The following is a 21,665-nucleotide window of genomic DNA, read 5'->3' as shown; positions in this document are numbered from 1 at the left end:
ATAAAATACAAGAAAGCTATATTTTAGCATGGTTATTCATTGAAACAATAAAACTGCATATTGGCTTGCAAAAGCTTAAAAGACCTTACTAAAATGCCCCCCCTTTCTACAGAACACCACTATATTACATTCTGTCATGTCTTCAGGCTGAAGATTTTATGAGAATAAAGAAACCAGTTACAGTATTTGTGAAGACAGTGAAACTTAAGCAATTAACAACCCTAAGCCACAGAACAATGGATTCAAATTTTAAGTCATTAAGAGATGGACATTTTATTTAATACAGATGTACAAGAACATCCAAATGCATTTTCAAATATTGGCTTACCTTCAGCTGCTTTAATATAATATCCATTCTCTTTACTTGGACGGATTTCCAGGAGCTGCATGATTCTATCCAGCAACCCATGAATAATCTCAAACCCAGGGTTTCTGTTATAATAGATAGCACAAAGATGCCTATGGTTTTTTGCACCTACATCTAAAGATGGAAAAAGAAACAAAAGAAAAAATCAACAACTTTGTAAAAACTGCACTTTAAAGACCATATTTGTTTCAATCCTATCAGGTATCAGTGTTTAACAAAACCATGGGTAGAAATTCATAGCTTTGATGGGCGACTATTTGGCTTATCTTTCCTGATAGCTAACTACCAATAAATATGCCCAGCTGCCTTATCATCTTTCTCAGCATGATACATCCGTACATGTATGTCCAGCAGTTAGCCATCAATGAGTTGCTTGAGGGTTGAATGGTAAGTAAAGAAGAATATGCAACATATACATTTTTTCAGAAACTAACCTTAAAGCAACATAAACTTGTAACTGATTGGTATTAATTCAGAGGATCACAAGATTAATACCACCCCCCCCCTTAACAGCCAGGTTTTAACAAAGTCATCTTGCTGACATACTAATTTTTAAAAGCTGTATGTATTATCCTAATACACCAAACCAGAATTAAACATATGGGGAAAAGTTGCAGTTTTAGGCTCGGAGACCTTCTGTTTGCCTGGATTTCCCATGCCGTGCAAGAAGAGATGGGAGGGGAAAGCTTGTTATAACTTATTCTTCTTTAAACAGATTGCAATAAATCAGAGATAAACAACCTGAAGTCCCGAGGCTTCTGTAGTTCTCAAACATCCAAAGACTTCCAAAATTTATCATTAAATTGTAATTTTATTTTGAGTGAAAATTTAGAATGAATTTACTAATATTAATTGTATTTATTAGAACTAAATGTAATCATATTCAACTATATCATATAATTTTTTTTAGGTTTGTGCTTTCACAAGTTTTTGGCAACTTAATATACTACTAAAAAGCCAGATATGGTTGTGGGCAAATAAACATTTTATATCACTGTGATAAACTATGGTCCCATATGGTTTATATGTTGAATGCCTTTTAACTGGAAAATATGGTCAAAAAAATGAAATTAGAAATAAAAATAGCAATATGAAATTCATTTACTACAGACCATATAAAAAAATTGTTGCCAAACCCAGGCAAAATTTTCTTAGATATACTTAGTGGGTTTTGTTTTTGTTTTTTTTGCAAAATAGAAAGAAATTTATTGCATCATTCCATAAAACAATTTTCCTGCTTTTGTTTCTGTTTTAAAATGAAGAAGCCAAGATGTTAGGAAAAATTACAGATCTATTGTAGAGAGTTCAAAGTGCTGTCTGAAAAACCCATTCCATTCAGTTTACAAGGAAGGTAATCAGTGGGGGCTCTTTGGAACAAACCAAGAGAATGTAACATGAAATACTAGTATATGCTGCCCCCTGGCAGCAAAAAATATTAAAACATATTTAGAAAATTTATCTTTCATACAGTATTGTTATCAGTACTTTAGCAGCAATACCTACACACTGATAACTCATGAAACAACTAATAAATGCCTGCAAAAACATTTCTCTGTTCAATGTTTCTGTTGTCTGGTGCTTGTTCTCCAAAATGTCCATTTCAATAGTGACATCATCAGGAGATGGTTCACTATCATATATTCATATATTGTACTGTAATTCAAGCTGAACATTCTACTCCATTGTTACTATGCAATGGACACACACTCAAATTACACATATTATTGTGGTGTGTTTAGAACTATCTATTAATGAAAAATATTTATAATCCAACTGACAAATGTTTACACAGTGTTAAACAGTACTGACCAAATACAACGGCCAATAAATAAATTTAGCCAAAAGTAAGCACTGGTGAAAACATTTGGCAACATAGTTTGGATTCTATTAAGTATGCTAATTAATAAAACTGTGATGGCTAACAAATGTCTTAGCTTTATGATTTTCAAAAGCAGAAGCAATGCCTTTAGAGGATTTTAGAATATACATTTAAAAACAAGTTTTTTCATAATACAGTATTGTAACAAAGGATCTCAAAACAATCAGTTAATACAATAGCAATAGCACTTAGATTTATGTACCACTTCACAGTGCTTTACATCCCTCTCTAAGTGGTTTACAGAGTCAGCCTCTTGCCCCCAACAATCTGGATCCTCATTTTACCCACCTGGGAAGGATGGAAGACTTAGTCAACCTTGAGCCTGGTGAGATTTGAACTGCTGAAACTGCTGGCAGCCGGCAGTCAGCAAAAGTAGCTTGCAGGACTGCATTCTAATCACTGCGCCACCTCGGCTCTTTAACATTTTTCCACAAATTAATTTTTTATTAACCCAGCTTAGTTTCAGTGGTGGGTTCACCCCGGAGTGGGCGAACCGATAGCAGCGGTGGCGGCGGGAGGCTCTGCCCACCCACCTGGACGTCTCTGTGCATGTGCAGAAGTGTCACGCGTGTGTGTGCGCGCCCATGAGCGAACCAGTAGTGACCAAAATTGAAACCCACTACTGCTTAGTTTGCGTGAATCCAGAGAGCTGAGATTATTCAGTAAAGCATGACACTGTAAATGGCTTAGAGAGGGCTGTAAAGCACTGTGAAGTGGTACATAAATCTAAGTGCTATTGCTATTTAGCATAACATAATCCAGGCTAAAAATCCTACATTGTCTAAGTTTCTTGAAATGGGAAAAAAGAGAAAAAGTTTAAAGGAATATATTTTAACAGAAATTAGAGGTATATTTTTTGGATCCAAAACTGGCAAGGATGTTTGAGATCCACCAGGGCTATTCACTTTGCATATATCAGTTGCTAAAAAAAAAGCCCTATTCTGGGGCGGCATAAACTGAACATAATCATATGCGAGCATAGAAAGAGAAGAATCAGGTCTAGTAAGGATACCACAATCTTCTACTATGGATGCCTCAGTTATAATGAAATGACTTACATCCCTTATATTTACACTAATGAACATTTTCTTACCCATGGTGGAATCTTTCACTACAATATCAGAAATTTCAAAGAGTTTCAGAGGTAAAGGCATCTTTTTATTAGCTGTAACAGTTTTCAAGAGTCCAGGCAACAGTGTAGTCCGTGCTACCTATAAGGACACATAAGGAGCTTGATAAATTATACTTCCCTGAAGAGAAAAGCTGCCAGCATAGAATGGGTTTTCACATGGTTGTTGTTGGGGAAACAGGAGGAAAGAGTATTAAATAAGTAGGCTGTTTTTTAGTATTTTGGTTAACTTAAAAGCAGGCTAATAATCTAATAAATATCTACATAATTCACCATAAATGCTTATTCCATATTTCTCCCTGATGCAGCAGCTATTCTCATTCTTTATTATTTGTCAACAAAGCTCAGCATTAACAATATGGCTCGTATTAAATAAACTGAAATATGGATAAAATTAAATATTATAAAATATTTTTTCCTTGACAAGTGAGAACTATAAAAGTACTGAACAAAAGTTGGCATGTTAATAGTTTCTACTTTAGAAAATCAATAAATAAAGTTGAGAAGAATATGAAGGTGAATGTATTGTCTCATTCACAATCTTGCCCACCGGCCAGGCATATTATGTATGGGTATTACACTCTAATATAATTTGAGTGGGTTTTTTTCAAGATGGTTTTAGCTATGCTGGCTTCAGAAAAGACCCAACCTGATAAAGCTGAATGTTCTGAGATTTATAGGAATTCTGGTTCCAAAACTGGAACCTTCCTCAAAATAGTCCCATTTTGAGAATCTACAACTGCTGACACAAACATTGCTGATGGTAATTTCCTAACTTTGGAACTTCACAAAAGTAAGCGGGGGGGGGGGGGACTAATGTTACAGATGTACCCTCCCAGACAGGTATGATTCCTTGGAGGTCCTCCAGCAAGCTATTTTATGGATAGGATTGCAACAATTTTTTTCAGATTCATACTGAAATTCTTGTAGCCCTCACCTGAAATTCAGCTGTTTTGGGATTGGCTATATGTACAGCTTTTGTTGCAGAAATATCAATCCCCAATTTACTAGCGATGTCTTCTTGGGAACACTGTATAAGGATATAGGAAGTCAATGTATTTAATCATGTTAAATTACAATTTAACTGCAAGAAGTAGATTTAAAAGACTAAAAAAGAAAAGAAAGAAGGCCCAATCCCCAACAATGAGTTAGTTTTCATGTTACGGTAATACCTAATTTAGTAATATTTTATTGCTATAATTATGCCCTTCAGGATTTTAATTATCATTGTTTAAGCAATAACAATTTTTATAACACTTTAGACTTAAAAAAAAATTAATTTGAAACATTGCTGAAAAGATATGGGACCACATTACCAATGCCGCTGGGCTATTACAAAACTCTTTCAGCACCATTCAAGTAGGAGCAAAGCCACTAAAAATTGGAACCTCAAACCTCCATTAGGATTCTGCGTGTGCATGCATGCAGAGATTGTCAGGATCAGCTTATAAAACAACTCAGCAGTTATGTAAAATGATAGGCTTTAATAAGTTGAAGAGAGGTATATTACATGCACACCACATGCTGCAAAATACCTATCTGAAAGGAGTTGTAAAACTTTATCTTCCATTTCTTATCCCCAGATGAATTATCTGGAACTATGTTACTGTCAATAAGCAATAAGTCTATCAGGACAACTGTGGCTGTTTCAGTGCTGAAACTTAAATTAAACTTAGCAGTTTATTACTATAGTCTTCTTGAAGTTTCTTCAAAAAAGCCATATGCTTTGTTCAAAGCAAGTGAGGCTGCTAGCTCTTGCAAAGAGGCTTTCATCATTCTGAATACTCAGCAAGTGACTCATTTAATCCAGCGGTCTCCAACCTTGGTAACTTTAAGACTTGTGAACTTCAACTCCCACAGGTTCACAAGTCTTAAAGTTGCCAAGATAGGAGACCCCTACTTTAATCTACTGATGTCTGCTGACATACATATTAGTATTTACATTACAAATAAAGACACTGAAGGTGGTTTGAAACTCTTCTTTTTTTAATAAAGGTAGCAATTGAACAGTCACTGTAGTTTGAATTTTCAGATGTTGAAAATAGTGCAAGAAAACTAACTCTCATTCTTCGAACATGCTGAAGCTAGTTTGCGTCTTTATCAACAGCATTCCTCACAAAATAGGAATACTATGATTCCTTCTTGTGCTCTAATTAGTGAAGACAAAATAAATCACTGCAACAATCACATTTTACTATTAGTGTAGCATCATATATGAAATATATACTGGAAATATTAAAAAAATCAAGGCTTCACAATTGTGGAGTGCTTCTATAGTCTATCTCTTTTTAGGATGCAGTACCCTCTCATGAAATCTTATTTTCAAGAAACAGAATCTATTATACACATACCAGAGCAAAAGTGAGGGCTTCAGTAAATCCTGCAGCGGCCAAATCTTGCCTCAGAAGTTCTGTGAGTTTATTGAGAGGAAACTAGAAGAGAAAATAAAAGTTCTTTCTGCTCAATGAATATCATATATTTATGGAAATCACTGTTAGTTTACCCTTTAAAAAAAAAAAGAATGGAATAACACCAAACAGTTACATCTGGTCTCTGCAGAGGAAATGCAGTTCCAATTAGAGATTGAATATACGGCCTCCAGGTTTAAACCTTGCCTTTCTGGAAGCCCATCCATTGCAGATCTTTTGAATTTCTCAGATCAGTTAGGCATCTGTTTTGTATCTTTGCTATGGTAAACTCCCCTTGCTACAAGATATGACAGAAAATGTTTTAATTCTTAGGCAGTTTCCTTCTACAAACTCTTCTGGCATACTTCTAGCCTTTTAATTGACAATACAGACTGTTTACTTTAAGGGTGCAATCTTACTTGATTAGCTATGGTGTACGTTTTTGGAATCGTCATCTGAATGTTATTATAGCCATACGCTATTGCTGCATCTTCTATGATATCACATGCATGGATAATATCAGCTCTCGTAGGTGGGATTTCAACTTCTATATTGTTCCCATTCCCTATGACGTGTGACTTCAAACACATTCTAGTAAGCAGCTTTGCAAGGCTTGATGGTGTCTCACTAAAACAAAACACAAAAGTAATTTTTAAGGAATGTTTTGGAAAAAAGTATGTACTTTCATCAGTAACTTTCAAGCATTGTAATTCAACATAGCCAGGTACTCTCATAAATCAAGCCCGGACATGAAATAAATATTATCAGAGATACAATACAAATCCTGATGAAGCTGAGCAAGGTATAAGTTCATTAGATTTTTTAATAAAAAATATACTGCCCTGTTGCTTTCGAATGCTGGCATTTTCAGTGTATACAAAGTGCTTTCCACTTCCCAATCAAGATACCATTTATACCTTAATATACAGCTAATAGAAAATCACCAACAGATGCATAAATGGTTTGGGTTTTTTCTATTAATCCAAACTATGTAATATGTTCTAGAAGTTGGGTTTTTTAAAATAATTGTTTTTTAAAAGAAGATATAAGATAATACAATAATACCAATTCAACTTAGAAAGAAAAAGAGAGAATAGAAAGTACAAGAACAAAAAAAAAAGGGGGGGGGGGAAAGAAGAGAAAAGAAAAATTTAAAGAAGTGCTTTCCGGTCTTCATCCTAACAAGTACAAACGTAGTGATTTTTCACTGACTATAAGGTTACATGTAAGTATCTCTTCTTTTCACAACTCATGTGAAAATCAATAATATTTTAGTCTTACTCCTAACAAAAAGTATGTACAGGATTCCCAGAGTTTCATAGAAGCATGTCTTATTTTAACTTTGGTCAAACAAACTAGCTTTATACTCCTTCCTTTGTTTCTAACAATCTTGATTTTTAATTTACTCAGATGTTTCATAGGATTTATTTCTCTTCACTTATTCTTTGTGCATCTGAAAGAGTTCTTCGAGGCTTTAGCAAACTCTTTTGTAAATGACAGATTGCATGACTGTAAGGAGTCATTATCCAGATCACATTCTTGAATTATTTCCACTTTAACTGTCATCTCCATCTTAAAATCCACATTTTTAAATTTTTTTCCAAAATTTTACCAATTTCTTTATATTCTAATATTTCTGCATCAGATGAGGTTTGTTTTACCTCTTCATCCTGTAGATCTTCCAAGGTATTCTCTTTCACGTCTTAAAGACAAAGAACTTTGGGAAGCCATTGAGAAAAAAATGCTTTTCAACTTACAAGTTCAAATTGAAAATTTGGATTAAAAGTTTGATAAAATAACAGTGCTTCTAAATCAACCCAAAGATGATACTCAGAGACAAGTAACAGCATCTAAAGCAGATTCACAATTGGACAGTTTGGAATTTAATGTGTTGCTGGTGGATTTGAAGACAAGAAGTTTGTTTGAAAACAGCAGGCTTGTTGGAGAAGGTTGAAAGTGGCATGGATTTTAAAGACTTAGAATTGACAGAACTGCTGAGTGATGAACTGGACTTTCTTAAGAAGACAGAGATTTGGGAATGGAATGGACTTATATCCAACTGAAAAAGGTTTTTTTGAACAACAAATGCTGTGGAGATATCTACAACAGAAACTTATGATTTTGATGAATGAGATCCAATTGTTTGGAAAGATTTCGGTTAAAATTAAAAATTTAAGGAAAAGCTTTATTCTTAAGAATCAAATAATGTTTGATCCTACATGGACCGAGATAACAATTGTGGTGGTTTATGGTAGATTAGAAGCCATTGTTGACTTTCTGTGACTGACATACAATATATATTGTTAACAGAGGGCTCTGAAGTTTATATATATTAAACAGATATCATGTCAAATTGCTTGGGTCGCAAGGGAGGAAACTATTATATGTGAAATATATTTATCAATATTCAACTAGGAGGGACAATCTATGTATTCCACTAACCCCTGCTACTTTTTCCTACATTCTTTTTTTAATGTCTTATTTAGTTTTGCTTTGTTCTTGTTTTTTTTCTTTGAGTTTATATTTTAACAGTGAATAAAATAAAAAAACTTACTGCAAAAAAAGGTTCTTTTAAAAGCATATCAAGTGGAACAACTGGTTGTCTTAGTCCTTAAAACCTTCTTGATAAAATTTGTTTTTAATTATATAGTACACCCCATTAGGAATTTAGATGATGTAATTCAAAAGTTGACAAAAATTCTTGCAATGAATTCTCAATGAATGAAGTCAATCTATAACTATTTTAATGTTTACAAAAAAGAGGGAAGACCAAGCTGGTTAATTTACAACCAATTAGCTTATTAAATATTAACAATAAATCCTCTCTGCCAAATCCCGTTAAAATAAATGTGTTGACTAAATGATCCAAGTGAAGTTGCTGGCTCAGGAGCAAGACAGTTTTAAACCAGATCAATCAACTTTTAAGCAATGTATCATTTTAAATCTTCTGGCAGGAAAATAGTCCAGCTGCCAAAGAAGAATTCTCTAGGCAATTGTTCATTGCATTCCTAAAGAGAGTTTACGGAAGAAACTGGCAGCCACATATATAGATCACCATTTACTCTGGCTGACTGTGATTTATGATTTATTAAATATTTATAATCCTTTATTTATTTACTTTAATTTTTATTCCACTCAATTCCCAAAGGATCCAAGCATCTTACAATAAACCAAGGTTTATGATTAAAGCCAGGAGAAAAGGAAAACAATCACCAATCCTCGCAACAACCTAAGTGCTATGTTTGAAACAGGATGACAATCAGTTAAATTTTGTCCAAATGCTCTCTTGAAGAACTGTCTTTTAATAGCTCTTTGAATGCACATTAAAGAGAGGAGGTATGAGTAATTAAAATACTTGTCTGAAAGGCCTCCAATCTATACTGAAATACATTAGTTTTTAATGATAATTCTGATAGGTAAAGGTAAAGGTTCCCCTCGCACATATGTGCTAGTCGTTCCCGACTCTAGAGAGCAGTGCTCATCTCCGTTTCAAAGCCGAAGAGCCAGGGCTGTCTGAAGACGTCTCCATGGTCATGTGGCTGGCATGACCCAACACCAAAGGTACACGGAACACTGTTACCTTCCCACCAAAGGTGGTCCCTATTTTTATACTTGCATTTTTTATGTGCTGTCAAACTGCTACATTGGCAGAAGCTGGGACAAGTAACAGGAGCTTACCCCGTTACGTGGCACTAGGGATTCGAACCACTGAACTGCTGACCTTTCTATCGACAAGCTCAGCGTCTTAGCCACTGAGCCACCAAATTCCTTCCACTGAGCCACTGGGTCCCTGATACTGATACTGATTCTGATACTGCAGTCATTAAATGGTTTCAATTCAAGATGCTAAAGCTTTTGCTATATAGTGCTCAACTTTTCATCTACAAAGAAACACTTATTTTATAAACAATTCGGTTGAAATTTATAAAAACCATGCCACATGGATTTCATTAATGAAGGTATGTTTCTATAAGGTGCACATGAGAATTAGTTGCTTGAAATACTACTAAAACTACTTTAGGGGATGAATGCTTGGTCCAGGTTATCTTCATTGAGAAGTTGGACTTGGACTACAGAATGAAACTTTTACTACTGTTAAGGAGCCATTGATAGTATACGTTCTTTCCATTTTACATACAAGAGGATTTATATTAATGAATTTAACATCTAATTCTCAGAGATATTGGAATTCAGTAACATCCCATACTCAGGTCTCTCTGTCCATGGTTAAATGAAGCCATTGTAATAGTTTTGCAATCTTGCTGAGTTTTCCATTGTCGCACATTTGGCATTCAGATAATATTTCCCTCTACTTTATTTAATATATAGATTGGCCTTAAATATAGGTTAAACACTTTGTAGCAGCAGACCAATCTACCAAAACTCCTATGAAAGTTTCCAGATTATGCTCAATTATGATTGCTAACAGAAAATGCTGAGTTTAAATGTCTAAACTTCAATGATCTTGTGTTTATGTTTTCTTTTGGTTTCTGATTATTTACTTCAATCAATCAGTAAATAAATATGTGATAAAGATAAAGAATAGGTTTACTGGATTAGATCTGATAATAGAGTGCCTGAAAAACTCTGTACTGAAATCTGTGTTCAGATAATTCAGGCATATTTATTTTATCATATTAATGAATGGACAGGTTGGAAAGTCTTGCCCACACTCACCAGCAGCAACTAATTCCAATAGACTAAGAATGAGGCATGATCTTTATCACATAGAAAGCAAAAATTCACATCCCTCCCTCTTTAAAAGGCAGAATCTTTGTGCTTGTGCAAGACAGCAAGCAGATCTCCAGAGGATGGGAGAAGATCAAGAAGCTGTGTACCAGGAAGGAGAGAAGGAGAAAGCTGAGATCATTCTTTTTTAGCCCCAAATTAAAGTTTGGAACTTCCAGAAAAACAAAAAAGCACATCTAACAAAATTGAAATCAGAAGGAAAATCTGATTAAGGGCTGTTATTTGGCAAAAAACTAGACAATTATCTAATTGGAACCGTACCAGGTTTAATTTTTGCTTTTGTGCTATCATTTTTATATCTCTGCACAATTTAAAAGCCTTGACATTCTTGTCAATTTGAACCAAACTTTGAAAGATCCTGGGCTAAGCCTTAAAAGCCTGTTAGCTTTTACTAGCAGGAAATTTGTGACACCTTGTGGTCTGCTAGAATTTTTATATTTACATTTATATATTTACATTTATATATTCTGCCAAATCTTTTTTCTTGTTAACTCCATTTATTTTGATAGAGAACTCTTTCTCTCTCTTTGTCTTTCATACTTTCTCTTCAGTAATTCTTCTATTTTTACTTTCACAAGTTTCACTTTTTCTTCCAGAAAATGTCCATTTTTTCCCCTTCAGGATCCTCTCTTGGCATTAAAAGTAATTAGTTTTTCCTATGTTAGATCTTATGTGCAACTTTTATCTCTCACTAATTCTATGCATATTTTATTAGAAACAAACCAATCATATATTTTAATTTAGATTCTTTTCCTTGCCACATGTACAAATGAATAAAATGATGCTTAAATCATGTATTCAAAATGGATCTTTTCTAAATAAAAACTCACCAAGTGTCCCAACGTTTATTTAGGTCTCTTGTTTCAGTCACAGATATTCATTCATGTCATCTAATTTAATCATTTTGTTCCCAGGATTACATTCTTTCAGAATATTGTGCATTTTTTCCCCTCAAAAACCTGGTTCTTTACTTGTCACCATTTAGTGGAGTATAACATACAATTATCATTAACAAATCAGTTTCCAAGTTTATAAACTAGCCACAACATTCTTAGATACCAATTAATTATTTCTGGGATATACTACCATTCTATTCATGTTTAAACTTACACTTTTGATTCTATTAAGGTCTCTATCAACTGAATTCTATAAAATCAGACCGTCTATAATCAGATGTATTATAACAGTTTTCTTTTGCTCACAGTCACAAATACACAATATATTGATCTTTTTTCATTTCATTCATGCTGTTTACCATTTATCTGCCTTATAGTCCTAGCTATACACCGAGATCATTGCCAGATGATCTCAGTGTATAGATGGGCCTCATAGATGGGCCTTCGCTATCCATCATGCTTTTCGCAATCTGGCTTTGTCATAGAATTTTTTTAAATAGATAAGTTATAGATTAGGTGTCACAAACCTAAATTGTACTTATGCCACAAGCAGCATTCTCTGCTCATGGTAAGAACAATACTGAACATTTCATTTTGATCAGTATGCCACATGCACAACCAAAGCCAGTTGTCAGGGTTCCAAGTAACAGTGTCAACCCTGGAGCCATCTTGGAACATCTTTAGGGTTGCCACCAGTTTTATTCTAAGCATGCTAACAATAGGATCTCAAATCTAGAGACTACTTTGCAAGCTATCCCATTTACTAAGTTGTGATTTAATAGTATTACAGTTTGTAGAACAAACCAAGAAGTCTGGTTAAATAATATATGTCTAATGAATTATGACCAGTCTTGCCTGCTCTTATAAAAATTACCATTGGCTAGAACCAATCACACAAAAATCTTATCACAGATGCCGTAAATAGCACTCTATATGCATTTTCTGAAGAAAAAGAACATACCTAATTCCTATCTTCTTGTTAATTATTTCAGGTTTTATCTTTTCACGACGATAGGGCAGCTCCTAAAAGATGATGACACAAGAATCATTGCTCTCATATCATTAGACTTGCTTCTAGAACAAACTTAATTTTCAACTAGGTATTGCTAATGAGAGTTTTACTATTTTAAAATATTAGTAGTAATCATTATTAAACAATGTAATCAATCTTCCTGACTAAACATATGATAGCAATTTTTTCATAACCATCCATCATATGAACAATCATTTAACACATTAGCATCAGATATGCATAAAATAAATAGCTATACATGAATATAAACAATCCCAGGCTTTAAAAAGTTTCTCCAGTATGCATTGCCAGGCAGAGAAATGTCAAGAACTTATTAACATCTTCCTCCATATAACTAACTACTTGTTATAGACAGGCAAATCACCTTCTAATATTTGGAGCAATATTGAGTTATTCATGTTCTGGAACCTGCTGTTACTGAAAATATGTGTACTTTGTTAGTATATTATATGTTATATATTTTGCATTGGGTAAGAATTGTGTTATTTTTCTTTCAATATATGCAAGATCCAGTGTTCTGTTTTTCCACTCTGTTTTTTGCAGGAAGATCTTCTCCAAAAGATCAGAAGAATATCTCTATTAGAGGTTCTCTGAGAGGGAAAAATGTCTGCTTCCTTATATAGTTAAAATATAAGAAATCTGAGATTTCAACTATGCTTTGGATTGTAATTATTTATTTTAACATATAGACAAAAAAACTCTTACAGAATTTATACATACATTAGACATAAGCAAACATTTTGAACCTGGGAAAACATAAATATTACCAATATATGCTAGATGCATTTATAAAATGGTATGCAATAGGGAACTTAGTTCTTTATTAAATGACTTCCAGTGGATGGAGAATATCACAAAACAATAGGTATCAACAAAAATTTTCAAATTAAAACTATTTGGAATTTGAAATAAACTGTTTGGAGTGCCAAACAGCATTTTTAAAGGCAAAACTGCTCTTTTGAACACTTCATTATTTTTTTTTAGTTCAAAACATTTCCAAAATATAGCCTCGCTTGCAATACTGGCAACTGATTTACACTTCAATACATGGAGCATTCAAAATTAAAAATGATTCAAATTTGAAATCCAAACAGAACATTCATTTACCAGAAGACAAACTGAGTTTCTTTCCACAGAACTTTCTAATTCACTAGGATGCTCTTTACCACTATCACTTACTTCTGATTTTTTTTAAAAAAAATCTTAATTCTATTCTATAGCATCAACATCCTGAGGACAATGCCCATGCTTTGGTAAATCATGAGTGAAGCAATTTAGTTCAGATAGAATATGAAGTTAGAAAATGCACTGCAGTGGAAAGTTCTACCCATTTGGTACAGTAACACTTTAAAATATACCTTGGGCAACCAGTATATTTTAATATATTAAATAGAACAGTGTGGGAAATAGTAATAATACCATTCACTAAGGAAGATCTATGGAATTCAGAAGGGGTAATAAAGACAAATGTCCAGAGTTACTTTCAGAAGACAAAAAATAAAAAATAAATAAATTACATATACTAGCTTTCCTTTCCAAAAGTGTTCTGATTCTAAAATATATAAAAACTCTTATGTTAGCTTTTATAATACTCACTGGAAAGATGTAGCTTTTTCCATTAGGATAAGTTACTTCTACTGCTTCAACCCTTAAAAGAGAGCAAAAACACACAATTACAGCAGAGGCTACAACAAACATGCATACTGTTATAAAAGGAAAAGTCAGACTAACTCACGTGAATGGCTTATTGCAATATTCACTGAACATTGTAACCAGGATATCGAGTACATTTTTTGCCTGAAACACAGAAAGCATACCTATTTCTTAAATTAAAATATTTAATTATTAAATACTATAATTTAAGTAACCGTATTAAATTAATGAATGTTTTAAATACAAAATTACAATATCAGTTCATAAGAAATCTTTAAAAACTTTATTAATTTTCCAAAAATGTCATGAAAAACTGGGCAACTAAATTACTAACTAAACCAATTAACAAATGAAGTGTCCGCATGTCTATGAAGCTGACAAAAGATCCAAACTCTGAGTAGTTCATTACATTATATACATTTATATCCATTTTAATTTCTACAGACATAAAAATAACCCTACAACTGATTGCTATGATCCAACATTTTCAAATCCTTTTATAAAGCATCAAACTTACTCCTTATATTTGCTTTGAAGCAGGTCACATTTCTAAAAACAAACACTGATCAGTTTTAATTTTTTTCTGTAGGTCAAGATTAACTTTGCTCAACATTTTGCTGGTCAAGGGTATTTACCTTGGTAAGATCTGTGGCTGTACACTCAACGAATACATTTCTAGTTTTGAGGCTAATTTTTGAATGTTCTCCTAAAAAACAGAAATACACTGGAATTGAAGATGCAATTTTTTGTGTTCTTGAATTTAAAAGACTGAGGTTTACAGATCTTTCTATTGAATACTGGAATTAGAACTACAGCACTAGAAAACCTAACAACCAGCAAAATAAACATGCATGCTTAGATCCAAGTGATCTTTCTTTAAATGAACAAGAGTTTGCAGGTCCGGTAGGTTATTGTTTCTCCTTGTTTATAGCTGTTCATAATTTTGTACCAGGATATTTGAGAAGACTTTGAAACCCAGATGTATAGACATGATTACACCTACATTATTTTGGGAACCAGGCCCTGCAGCTGAAACTACTAGTGAAGGTTACAATATAGTCAGTGGAATGTTCTACATTTGCCATAATTTTGTAGTAATAATATGGTGGTAATTTGCATAAATATCATGGCTTTTCTAAGAAATCGATATCATTTGAACTGCAATAAATTGTAAAAATTATTCTTTGAAAAATGAAGCAATACTGCCTATAGCTAAAGACAACATTGGTGTATCTATGGATAATTATTTATATTTCTTTGAAACATGTTGCAGTATTTATTGAAAGAACATGCAGATATATATTAAGCTTAATCCCAGTCAGTTCTATGTTTTCGCAGACCAGAATCCCCAGTTCCTATGTCATGAGAAACAAACTACAATTTACTGCGGTCCAGAATTCATTAACTATGTTGCTTTATAATAGGAATTAATGACTGCAATTTCAGCAGTATGCAGTAGCGGTTTTGCTTCCCCATCTGTAAGCAAGAATTCTGAAATTCTGGCTTCCTATGAAGTACAAATGCACTTTCCACGAGAGTTCACTAGGAGCCTCAATCTGTTCCCATAATGGATTTTTGTGTTTTGTTTGTTCTTTACTTTATAGAAAGATACTCAGTCTCATTTTAAAATTACATTCTTGAGAAATCTGTAACCTTAGAGCTGTTTTAAATGATATGTAGAAATGCATTTTACAACAATACCACATTCATCCTCATGGAAGTGAGCTTCTGGTTATCTATGATGTTTTCCCTATTTTCTTATCCTGGGAGCTTTTCCCAAATATGTTCCAGATGTACAGTACATGGGAAGGATGCAGACAGAACAGGAATCCAATGTGCCAGTTGCATCTAGTCTGCTGAGTAGATTATACCTAAGTGTACATATGAGAACCTTGGTGCTTTCTGAGCTTGTTTTCTTGCAGAAAATTCATTATCCAAACTAGCTAACATCCTCAGTGCTAGTTTGGGTAATGAAACATCTGCAAGAAAACAAGCAAGTTCAGAGAGCACCAAAGATCCCTTATGCCAACCCTGAGCTACAAATATTCTCCTTTATTAGTACATATGAGAACTTCAACCAATTTAAAATTTTATAAAAAGTTTATATTCCATTTTTGTTAAAGAGATCAAACAGATCTTGAGAATATATTCAAAAAGCATGAAGAGGTTCTTAGAAACAGAAAAAAAAAAATTCTTATATTGAGGAGTATGTCCTGAAATAAATACAAGTTTCAGACTATAACAGTATGCCATTTCCTATTTCTTTCATTTAACTGAGGTTAAAACAAATATTGCTAAGAAAAGTCTTACCATTAATTATTGGTGGCATTGAGAGAACAACACCATTGCTATCACAGATAACTGGATAAAGTGATTCATTTTCAATAATATGCAGATAGTGTCTAAGATGGCTATCCGTCTAAAACAAACAAAAGTTAATGTTTATATCTTTCCTCAGAAACCATTACACGGTATCATCTTATAGTATCTGTATAATATACACTAAGCCCTAGAATAGATGCGTAGATGTTATATATGAATGATTTTTTTCATTGGAAAAAGTCACTATATGCTAGAAAGGTGATCGGCAATTCACTTATTTCCCAGTATATTCCTTATGGCACATTCCTTATTCAAAAGTCTATGAGCAGATATGAAATTAGAAATAGAACTTCCTGTAAAAACTCAACTGGCTTTCAATTTATTGCTAATCTGTATAAAACAAGCAAACTATCAAGGAGTTTGGATGTTGACAAATTCATAACAGAATAGTGCAATAATTTTACAGTATCACCAGAAGAGAAATTTCTAATGTTATCCATTGTAGGAGAAAAACATTAAAAGCAGATTTTGTCTTACTGGACATTAGATTTCAGGCCAATGCTCCAAAATTGTTGGCAAAATGAAACCAGTAAAGTAAATTTGATAGGGAAAGTATAGAGAAATACATGAAGGATTATTTATTTGGGCAGGAAGTTGGACAAGAAGACTTCCAAGATTCTTTCCAGCTCTGATTCTATGAAGCATTAAGAAGATACATGAAGAGCAATCATGTCTAATCCGAACAGCCATATAAGCAACAGCTACTTAGGTTTAGCAAGATTGCTACATCACAGGCTTTCAGATAGAACTATTATCTAATGTCTCCTAAATCACAAAGTGGGCCTACAAGCTCAGTTCTATGCTATGACATCTAAATAAACAAATCATAGTTAGGGCAAGCTCTAGTTAGGGCAAGGAGCAACAGTAGTATGAGGTCAGAAATGAATTTACAAAAAAGAGAAAACCTATTTTAGCAATCCAGGTTTACTGGATTACTGCATGATCTAAGGCTTTCTACTATCGGCCAAGTGTTTTGGAACATTCCTAGTTATAAAAGCTGGATGTTAACTCAGTCCAGTGTATAATGCTGGTTACAGTTCTTCCAAATCTGTGAGTTCACTAGGAGCCTCAGTTACATTGTATTGTTTGTGTGTGTTTGTTTTTTTATTTTTTATTTTAAATTTGATTTATATGCCACCCTTCTCCGAAGACTCAGAGCGGCTTACAATGCGTTAAGCATTTTTCCAGGTTATAGACATTAAGTTCTTGTTTATACTTTCATGAGATGCTGTTTGCATGTATTTATAATTGTATTCATCCAGTCACCATGTTGAGATAAGTGGTCATATAAATTGTATCAAATCACAAATTAATGGAAAAATATCTAGTTGTTTTAAAGTAACTTACCCTGTACATTTCCATGATCTCAGGAGCACTGTATTCTTTATCCTGATTCAATGGTTTGAATTTAATTTCAGGTGGTGGTTTAGCTGTATATATAAATGGGCCAGAGATTGTATCTAGATCATGGGTACCAATTGCAACTAATGATCTCTTCCTAAAAAGAAAGCAAAATGAATTAACATCTCTAGATACCAAATTCCCATTAAACAGGGTACCAATAGAGATAGGGATAAAGTGACAGTTGTTATATTCTTGTATAATAAATATTATTCATGTATAATAAACTTTAAATATTACACTGTAACTTGCATCTGAAAAATGAATACACACATATTATATGCAGAAGTTTCCTTCCCATTTTACTTACATCTGATTTTTAAAATACCACATAAAAACAGTGTACTTTAGCATTTTCTTTTCAACTTAAACACATTCTAATTCAATAGTTTTATTATTTCACTAAAAAAAATTCTTTTTCAGAATACAACTAACCTGCATATATTTTGATGCAATTTTTCCTGTAGGTCAATGAAACTATCATAGCGGTCTTTGACAAAAGTTATATTACGAAGAACTGCAGCCACAGCATAAGGACGGATTTGGGCAGTCTGCCATAAAATAGATATAATTATTAGTAATAGACAATTTGGATGAAAATATTAAATGCTCCATAAAGCAATCCATTATTTAATAAAATTAAGCCTTCATCTTAAACGAAAACATTTAAAATAACTAATTCTGTAGACTTTAAAAATGAGTATTATTTGTATTCTTTAAATGTCTGTATTCAAAGGAAGAGCAGTACTGTTGATCAATATAGCAACAATTTTATGCTTGTTGACTCTTAACTAACCTCTACAAAAATTGACTTCAATTTGAAAAACATGTATTTACAATCTATGCATCAAGATGAGGATTCAACTATACTTACCTCTTCATTAATGGTAAGTCTTTGAATTTCACCATTGGGTGGTGTAATTTTTTTATATCGTGGAGCCCTTATTCTAAAATAATGAGATTTTAATATTAAAGATCAGTTTTGGAGGCAAATGTCATCTTAATGCTTCTTCCCCATCCAATCAATACCCAGCTAGCACACAGAAACATACAAATACTTCCAGCATGATTCAAAAAGCTATTTTGAGCTTAAAAAAATTGAAATATTTTGCCTATCACTAGCAGATAATTCTGTCATTATTATCAATTCCTAATGATACATAAAGGATTGTGTCTTAAATATTTTAAATGCTATTAAATACCAACAAAATGAAAATAATTTTCCATTAAATCTTTTCAGAAATTTGTTTTAATGAGTTTTGAATGAAATTTATTTCCATTTGTTTCATAAACATAAAATGTTTATGATTTAATGTAATATAAGATATTGTTTAAACAACAGGCAAACATAAATTTCATGGGCCCAAAGCAGTTCAAGCAACCTGAATTTCTAGTTATTTCTGAATCTATCCTTTACTAGTACTTAGACATATACCACTTCACAATGCTTTACAACCCTAAAGCAGGGGTGAAATCTAAAATTTGTTACTACTGGTTCTGTGGGCGTGGCTTGGGGAGTAATGTGACTGGGTGGGCGTGGCCAACTTTTTTTTTTTTTTTTTTACTTTTAAAAGCATTTTTTCTGCAATCTCGTCAGCTGAATGCTTTTAGAAGCCTCTGACAATCAGGCAACTCAGCTGGGATCATCAGAGGCTTTTAAAGGCATTTTTCCCCCTACAACCGTGATGGTGAACCTATGGCACGTGTGCAAGAGATGGCACCCAGCGCCTTCTCTGTGGGCACGTGAGCCATCGCCCCAGCTCAGCTCTGCATGCGTGTCTCCCACCTGCCAGCTGGTCTTCAGGTCTCTGCTGCGCATGCAGAAGGCATGCACATCGTGGGGGCCACACATGCCTTGCATTTTGGGGGGTTGGGCATGCGCGCTTTGGGCATAGTCAGGAAAAGGTTAGCCATCATTGCACTAAGATCTTCATTTGCAGCACACAGCTAATTTAATTACTGAGAACACTTTGGGGGTGGAGGTGCAAAATACATAGAACCAAAAACTAGTCAGCCAACCTGAGATTACTTAATAATCCATACTGAAACTCACAGTTAGACTAATAGCAGATCCCCCCCACCTCCCCCACTGCACATTCTGCTGCCCTCCCCATTTGTATTTGTAGACTGATACAAATCACTATTACTTTCACTGTTTTTTGTTTCATTGCTTTTACTGGAGTCATGGTGGCTCAGTGGATGGCAAATAAATAAATACGTACATACATAGCCACAAAAATGAACATAAAACCAAAGTTCCCTCTGACCAAGCTTGGAAACATTGCACAAAACTCAAGACACTAGACCTTTATTCAATCAATTTAAGTATATTTTACAAACCAAGCCTTACTGTCCACTCAGAAATAAACTTGATGTTTACTTATTAAGACCTGATGCAATGTATTGCAATACGGGTAATCCTCAATTTACAAACATAGCAGAGTCTGAAAGCCTCTGGAGCCTGGGGAGGGCGAAAAACGGGCTTACCGGGCCCACCGCTAACCTTTTTGCCATCGCATGTATGTGTGGGGGTCACAGGGGGCATTGAATTATGGGTTTGGGTACACGCCCACGCAACCCTCCAGCACGACCCCCACTTTTGGCACACAGCGGCAAAAAGGTTAGCCATCATTGCCCTACAACCTCTTCGGCCGAAGAGATTGCAGAAAAAAATGCTTTTAAAAGCCTCTGACGATCCCAGCTAAGCCACGCGATCATCAGAGGCTTTTTTTTTACTTTTAAAAGCATTTTTTTGGCTGAAGAGGTTGTAGAAAAAATGCTTTTAAAAGTAAAAAAATCAGCCTCTGATAATTGCGCGATTCAGCTGAGGTGGGGGGGAGCAGGGATTTTTGTTACCGGTTCTCTGAACCACCCATTGCCATCGCTACCGGATTGGGTGATCTGGTCTGAACCGGGAGCACTTCACCCTGCCCTAAAGCTTTACAGTCAGCATATTGCCCTCAGCATTCTGGGTCCTCATTTTACCGATCTCGAAAGGATACAGATAGACCTTGACTTACAACAGCAACTGGGACAAGGATTACCATGATTAAGCATTATGATTTTAGAGTATGATTTCAACATGATCATATTGCTTAGTGATGACAATCCCAGATTATTGGTTAGGAAGTAACAGCAGTCCAAGGTAAGAAGAATGGTGTGGCACAGAAAAGGATACCCTAGGATCACCAGTGCAGGCTGCATATGAGATGGGAGAAGGCTTGGGAGACCTTCTCCCAAGGCCATGTGCAAGTGAAGGAAAGCCTGGGGATGGATGGCACAGTGCAGTGTGACTATAGAAAGGCTAGTGGAGTGGATGGAGTGACAGGCAAAAGCATGGAAAGTCTGGGGGTTGATGGCATGACATTTCATTGCACAAATATAGGAAAGCCAGAGAGATTTATCAGTATGACTTGTAACCTTTTCTGCAAGCTTCCCCATTGACTTTCTTGTGGGAAGCCAAAAGGAAAGGTTGCAAATGGCAATTATGTACATAGCAACGATTGTAAGCACAAGCCAGATTCCAAACAACCAAATCATGATTATGTGACCAGGGGCACTGTGCCAGCTGGAATATCAAGACTGGGTTGTAAATACCACTTGTTCAGTGCCATCGCAACTTCAAACAGTTGCTGAACGAAGTGGTTAATAAAGTGAAGACTATCTATAAAGTGTAAAGTTTGGATTATTAGGTAGGATTTGTTGCTAAAGCACAAACACATAAAAATTATTCAGGAGTTGAGATGTTACATCTGAATGCTTACTTAT

At 34.3% G+C, this 21,665-nt stretch overlaps 1 protein-coding gene across 1 annotated transcript in view; it reads right to left on the bottom strand.

Annotated features, from left to right (window-relative positions):
* The window catches only part of FARSB (phenylalanyl-tRNA synthetase subunit beta), a 36,096-nt gene that overhangs the window by 12,357 nt on the left and 2,074 nt on the right, over nt 1-21,665 (bottom strand). The window contains exons 4-16 of the mRNA XM_034439414.3: nt 18,772-18,844; nt 18,333-18,448; nt 17,844-17,994; nt 16,425-16,533; nt 14,750-14,820; nt 14,197-14,258; nt 14,058-14,109; nt 12,390-12,451; nt 6,203-6,410; nt 5,727-5,807; nt 4,313-4,405; nt 3,340-3,457; nt 329-481 (exon numbers count right to left, since the gene is read on the bottom strand). Of these exons, the coding sequence (XP_034295305.2) occupies nt 329-481; nt 3,340-3,457; nt 4,313-4,405; nt 5,727-5,807; nt 6,203-6,410; nt 12,390-12,451; nt 14,058-14,109; nt 14,197-14,258; nt 14,750-14,820; nt 16,425-16,533; nt 17,844-17,994; nt 18,333-18,448; nt 18,772-18,844 (1,349 nt within the window). The remainder of the gene's footprint in view (nt 1-328; nt 482-3,339; nt 3,458-4,312; nt 4,406-5,726; nt 5,808-6,202; nt 6,411-12,389; nt 12,452-14,057; nt 14,110-14,196; nt 14,259-14,749; nt 14,821-16,424; nt 16,534-17,843; nt 17,995-18,332; nt 18,449-18,771; nt 18,845-21,665) is intronic.

The sequence above is a fragment of the Pantherophis guttatus genome, chromosome 6 (assembly GCF_059756535.1).
Source record: "Pantherophis guttatus breed Tessera chromosome 6, ASM5975653v1, whole genome shotgun sequence".
Classification (NCBI taxonomy): domain Eukaryota; kingdom Metazoa; phylum Chordata; class Lepidosauria; order Squamata; family Colubridae; genus Pantherophis; species Pantherophis guttatus.
This window is presented reverse-complemented; position numbering and strand designations above follow the sequence as displayed.